At 38.1% G+C, this 6,986-nt stretch overlaps 1 protein-coding gene across 1 annotated transcript; it reads right to left on the bottom strand.

Annotated features, from left to right (window-relative positions):
• Positions 1-1,281: 1,281 nt before the first annotated feature.
• On the bottom strand, positions 1,282-5,126 carry HELRODRAFT_190810 (hypothetical protein; the record flags this gene model as incomplete). Its single annotated transcript, XM_009015458.1, has 3 exons — positions 1,282-4,328; positions 4,728-4,815; positions 5,093-5,126. 3 exons carry the CDS (start codon positions 5,124-5,126, stop codon positions 1,817-1,819), a joined length of 2,634 nt encoding a protein of 877 aa, XP_009013706.1. The 3' UTR covers positions 1,282-1,816.
• Positions 5,127-6,986: the final 1,860 nt, after the last annotated feature.

Below are 6,986 nucleotides of genomic sequence, written 5' to 3'. Positions count from 1 at the left end.
CATCATCAACAGCATCAGCAGCAGCACCCACATCATAATTAGAAACACGCAAACAAACCTCATCGTAGATAAGAACTGAAGAGCACTCGTTCCAATGAAAGAATGGATGAATGAACGAACGAACGAATGTATGAATGAATGAAAGAATGAAGAAATGAAAAAATAATAAATGAATGAATGAATGAAGGAATATGTGAACAAATTAACACATCGAATTAGAAATAAATCAACGAGTGAAATGGACAAACTAATGAATGTATGAATGAGTGAACAAAATGAATGAATGATAGAAAGAAAGAAAAAGATTGAACGTGCGAATGAATGAAAAATAATTAATAACTAAATAAAAGAGCGACCCAGCAAAGTAATGAATCATAAATAAAAATAAACAATAAAACCTATCGAACGACAGAATGAATGAACGAAAGAATGAATGAATAAATGGATGAATGCATGTTTATATTGAAAAAACGAGTGAATGGATGAGCAAACGAACGAACAAACGAACGAACAAACGAATAAAAAATAGACTGCCAAAGAACTTAGCTAATGTTTTGAAATAAGAATAATTTTTTGAACTTAACATAAGGAGCAAGTGAATAAATGAAATAAAGAATGAACAAACGAACGAATGAATGATAGATCGATTATTTATGGATGAATGAAGAGGGGAGTGCAGGACCGACTGAGGGAACCAATGGCGGCACAGGGGGCACCAAACCTGTGGGGTGCATTTAATGCACACAATTCATTTTTCGTCATTCATTTATTTCATTAATTCCTGCACTCATTCATATTTTGTCATTCACTTTTGTTTCATTAATTCCTGCACTCATTCATTCAATTATTCGGCCATTGAACGTTCATTCATTCATTCATTCATTCATTCATTCATTCATTCATTCATTCATTCATTCATTCATTCATTCATTCATTCATTCATTCATTCATTCATTCATTTATTCATCCATTCATTCATTTAAATGTCGTCTATCCGTGAGTGCAAAATCAATTTATTCATTCGATCTCTTTTTGTCACACGCTCATCATCATGTTCACGATCATTCATTTTTATTTATGCACCTTTTAATGCAGTCTTAAAAGTCAAAATAACATTATTAACAACAGAACCATATGTAAGTATGTATGTACGCAAGTATAAATATATGTACGTATATGTATGTATGTATGTATGTATGTATATATATATATATATATATATATATATATATATATATATATATATATATATATAAAGCAAAACAACACAACACAGTGAAATACATTAAGAAGAATTTATTAATCATTAACATTGCTACATGATGTTACAATAATATAATAACAATAATATATATAAGGCAATCGTCAACTAATCATATCAGACACAAAACATATAAAGATATCATGATGATAATACGGCAGTCATTTATTGATAAATAAAATTTAATGATATAATAATGGTGTAAGTATTACATTACAATTACGGTCATTCAACTATAATAGCACAAAAGCTATGTTGCTATTACAAACAATTACTACAGTTGCTACTAATAACTACTACAACTACTTCTGCAACTACTACTACAGTTGCTGCTGCTGCTGCAACAAAAGCAACTACTATTACTACCGAAGCTACTACTACTACAACTACAGCTAAATCAATTACTATACGCAATTTCATACACAATTTCTACCGCCACAACAACTACTGCTAGTACTAAAAACAGTAACAACTACAACTACCACGACCACAGCTACAATTACCACTACGACAACTACTACAACGACAATTACGACAAAAGTTCGTGCGGCATAATTAGTCTCTCTCACCATTGTAAGATGCGTAGAGCGGATAAGCGGGGCCCAGGACATGCGTGTGATGATGAGTGTGAAGATGGCGAAGAGTCAGCGGCGATGACGACGACGACGATGATGGCGGTGTCGTTGATTTATTAATAGGATCGCTATTATTGTTGTTGCTACCGATGTTGTTGTTGTTGTTCTTATTAGAGTTATCATTATTTACGATTTTGGCGCTGTTGTTGTTGTTTGTTAAATTATCACTATTACCACTACTGTTGTTGTTGTTGTTACTACTGATACTGCGGTTTTTATTCGAATGCCCATCAACCCACGGTTGGGACAAATTCAAACTGGAGTACTTCGTGGGATCCATGAATTGGGATGGGTGGAAAAACGACGGCGGAAAAGCATATCCAGATGACGACGTCGACGAGGATGATGACGTCAACGACGACGAGGGTAACGACAAAGACGACGTAGATGCTTTCATTAGATTAGAAGCTAGAAATGGATTTCCTGGAAATGCCGGCATGTCTGCATCCTTGAAGTTACTCATGTAACTGCTGGATGGAACCTGAGAAGATGATGACGAAGATAACGACGACGACGACTGAGGTTTTTGACTGGCGGGAGAAGCGTTGTGGTAGCGGGAAGTGGGGCGTTCCTGCTTAAATGATGGCGCGTCCTTTCTTTTCTCGTCAGGCACCCCTTCGCCTATCCCAATCATCGCTGATGATAACGAGGAAGATGATGAATCGTGGTAGTTGTTGCGTTTGTTGCTGTTGTTTTGTTGATGTTTCGATGGCTTGTTGACGCTGTTAGACTTGTGCGACCTTTCGTCACTAAACAACGACGATGACGAGGGTGACGACTTAACACTCATGTCAACTGGTTTGGGCGACATAGTCGACTGTCGCTGAGGCAGTCCGGCATGACTGTTGTTGTGGTACTGGTTGAAGAGCATCTGTTGTCGTTGCAGAAGCTGGTGTTGTTGCTGTTGCTCGGCCATCCAGTGCTCAAACTGCATCCTGTATTCCGGACTGGCTCCAAGCAGCTGCATGTGGTAAATTGGGTCGATTCCACCATAACCAAAAAATGGAGGGTAGCCAGGTGGTAACTGAGGCATGGGTGGGAGCATTGGTGTGGCTGGAAGGGGAGAGGAAGTCATTTTGTTGCTGCTGCTGTTGTGTTTATTAGGCTGCGATGCGTTGATTGGAAATGGTTTTTGTGGTTGATGGACGATGTTAGGCGTCGATGGGGTGCTACGTTCGTTCTTGACTGTTGAGTGGTGGCTGTTGTTAACGTTATCTCCAGGAATAACAATTGGAGAGTTGGGTGTGGAGATGAGATGAAGGACCCTGGATGGTGGTCTGCTTGTATCGTTGTGCAGCTTTTGGTGCTTGGAAGGTGGAGTGACCGGCTCGTATTCACTTTTTATTTGACTCTCTGACTTAATTTGATTTCTGCTGGCGGTCGAATGACTGTTGCTCAGTGGGCCGCTTGTGAAGTTGATGGCCAAATTGTCAACTTTTACGTCCACTGTGGTTGACTGATGCTGACCGTTGTTACTGCAAGTAGTCAGAGCTGTAGTTTCGTTTTGCGTGGTAGTAGCAGACATGGTAGTAGTATTTGTAGTAGTTGTTGTAGTACTAGTGGTGGTGATGCCACTGGAAATATTGAAAGGAGTAGATGAGGCATTAGTTGTATCCGTGGCTGAAGAATTACTAACGGAGCTATTGGGTTTAAATAGATTTAGACTATCAACAGGTGACGAGGTTGTAGTGGTATTATTAGTCGCTTCTGTGGTTGCTGCATTGGCCAATATTTTTGTAGTGGTGATGGTAAGTTTTGTTGAGCTGTTGGATGCATTTATGCAAACCATCTCAACGTTAGGTGAATCGTTTCTCGATTTCGATTCATCTATATCCATGGAGTTATTTTTGACGAGCTGGGGTTTTTTGAACTGGTTATTTTTAGAATCTTGTGTGGTAGGCTGGGTATTTTCTTTGAGTTCCTCAACAACATTACCATTAACGATCACAGGCGGTAGCTTCTTGTGGACGTGGGCTTGGTGGTAGCGCAAACCAGTCGCGTGTTTAAATTTTTTGTTGCAGACACCTTCGTGGCACTCCAGCATTTGTTGCTCAGAAGACTCACAGTTGTCTCGCGACCTTTTACCAAGAGTCGGACTATCTGAGTCCACTCTGTCTACAGAATTTTGTTGAGCTTGTTGCTGGGATGTATTTTCAGCATTCGTTCGCGCTTTTCTTCTGTTGCTCGTAGTGACCAGACCCTCCGGAAAAACTGGACTCTGTCTCGTCGACTGAGATCTCAAATTGCTGTTGCAGTTGTTGTTGCTGCTGCTGCCGTTGTTGTTGCGACGACATTTTCTCAACCTTCTGCCTTCCGTGAGAAGTGATTCGATGTTGTCGTTGTTGCTGCTGCTACTGTGGTTGGTGTTGCGACCACCGCGAACTTTAGGAGAGCGCCAATCAAGTTCAAGGAATGATGATTCTTCTGTGTATCTGATTGGCGAAATTAAAGGGTCATATCAAACATTTCGTTGAGTGAAATGCTCCAGTTCATTGGTTTAAAAGTCACTGAATAAATTTATACTATCATAGTTATCATCATCATCATAAATAGCACCACCTCTATATATTCGTCCTTGATACTGGTAATAAAATTGTCCAAAACAATACAACAAGAAAATCATCGTGATTGCCATCATCATCACCATCATCATCACCAACTATCACCATATATCAAAAGTAATCAAGCGTGATGACAGACAATAGCAATGAAGCAGGACGACAACGACACAACACAGCACACAACAATAACAACAACACACAGCAACACACAACAACAACACCCAGCTAACACAACAACAAAAACAACAACGCCATCGTTTTGGCTACCACCTCGGTGACGCCCAGTGGTGTTTAGTTGCGTCCATCAATGTCCCAACATATGTCTTCCCTCTCCACGTCACATTCACTACCAGAATGCCTGCATGGTAAATGGTGTCAAATTAAGTGGTGATGTCATGATGATGTCATAATAATAACAATAACAATAACAATAATAATAATAATAATAATAATAATAATGATAATAATAATAATAATAATAATAATAATGATGGTGATGATGGTGGTGATGATGATGATGATTATGATGATGATGTTCATGTCGAAATAAAAATTGCAATGACGACGATGATTGCACTAATGAGAAAGTTTTTGATGATAAATGTGATAACAATTATTTAGATGACGAAGACAACAATTGGATAATAATGCTTTTATCCCTCTTGCCATTTTTCATTCTCCAGTTTATTTCCGTGCTTATGTAAAGAGACTTTTTTTTTCAAAAATGGGATGAAGTGAAGTGAAAATGAAGAAAGATTAATGGCGACAATCAAGCTATCATATAAAAAACAATTAATCTGGTTAGCATCCCTGCCAGAAAGAGTTAGGAAGAAGAGGAAAACATTAGCATACGTGGTTGAGCGTTCGTTCGTTCGCTGCTCGTTCACTTCGTATGTTCGTATGTGATGGATAAACATTTTGCAATCTACATTTATCTATTTGCACAACATCGAACAAACAACATACAAACACTCAACTGTGCAAACAATAACCCGGCCCTTTATACATCAGTCTGTGCGCGGTTGGCACATATGTATGTGTATGTGTGTGTGTATGCATGTTATACGTAGAAACATTTAAAAAACCAAACATATGATCAAAAACATAAGCACGTACAGAAAAAATACACATCATTTAAAGAGAAACTGAAAAACTAGAGAGAGAGAGAGAGAGAGAGGGAGAGAGAAAGAGAAAGAGAAAAAAGAGATAGATAGAGAGAGAGAGAGAGAGAGAGATGGAGAGGAAATAGAGAGAAATAGATTTGAGATTATATGATTACTTAACAGGTCACTGAACATCAAACCACAACAATGCCTCTCATAGGTCAACAGAGGTCACGTGTATATCTGAGAAGAAGTGTGCGCGCGTTTGTGTATGTGTGTGCGTGTATGTTTATGTGTATGCCTGTGAGTGTGTGTGAAAATGTACGTGATGAAATTGTTCCCATCTGTGTGAATTTACTACTCTAGATGTTTGCATATGTGAGAATAACATGTTTGCATATGTGAGAATAACAAGTCATGTGTAGGTTAATATGCTGGTATGTTTATGTGTGTTTGAATGAAGTATCACAACAGCAACCTTCATCATACAGGTTTTCATGTGTCTCCAAAACTTGTCCGATCACATTAATTGTACGTACGTGTAGGTGATTGTCTATGTCAGGTGTGCGAATCTATATTTGCATTGTAATATTATATGCGCCTCTCCTCTATAATTGCACATGTGTGTGTCACGCACGTACGTACGCACACGCACACGTGGCCACACAATATTTTCCACCTTTTTCAAGACATTAATCAATTTTCTTTTTGCCACTGAACTTGTTCCAGGAAATAGAAAGAAAATAAAACTCAACCATCATACAATTCTGTGAAATAGTAGCTCTTCTTAACTTTACGCTGCATAAGCTGTGTACAAGTTCTCGATGTATGAGAGAGAGAGAGAGAGAGAGATATAGATACCCTGTGTTTGTTTACTGTAGGTGTAACATTGTATTGATGTATATTCTTATAAATTAGTCAATAGCCTTTTCTGCCAGCAAAAGCATGAGCAAATACACTACTCACTCGTAGCATCGCGTTGAAAAAAAATTTTTTTTTACAAAAAGCCTACGTTCACATCTGTGTATGAAAAAGCATTCGTAAGTACATAATCAATACCACAACACTAAACCGGCATGGGTACTGATAAATTAACGTGTAAATGTACAAATATCTACATGCACACATTTGTTTGTACGTGTATCTGTAGGTATGAACGTGTGTATTGGTGTATGTACACTGGAATAAGTATGTCTGCGTATGTGGGTATGCAATATGCATATATATGGATGTAGAATAGATAGGATCATGCAAGACACTGGAGAAATGTGTTGTGAATTCCGTAATGTTCTACAGGCAATCAATCATAAAACAATGCTATACACAAGTGCACTAATACGTGTCTTCGCATACATATACCTGTTTCTATGGGTATCGTATATATATATACATACATATAGATACATAATATATACCGTAAATATTC

This window comes from Helobdella robusta, assembly GCF_000326865.2.
Source record: "Helobdella robusta unplaced genomic scaffold HELROscaffold_16, whole genome shotgun sequence".
Lineage (NCBI taxonomy): Eukaryota > Metazoa > Annelida > Clitellata > Rhynchobdellida > Glossiphoniidae > Helobdella > Helobdella robusta.
Note: the sequence above shows the minus strand (reverse complement) of the source record. Positions and strands in the feature narration are given on the sequence as shown.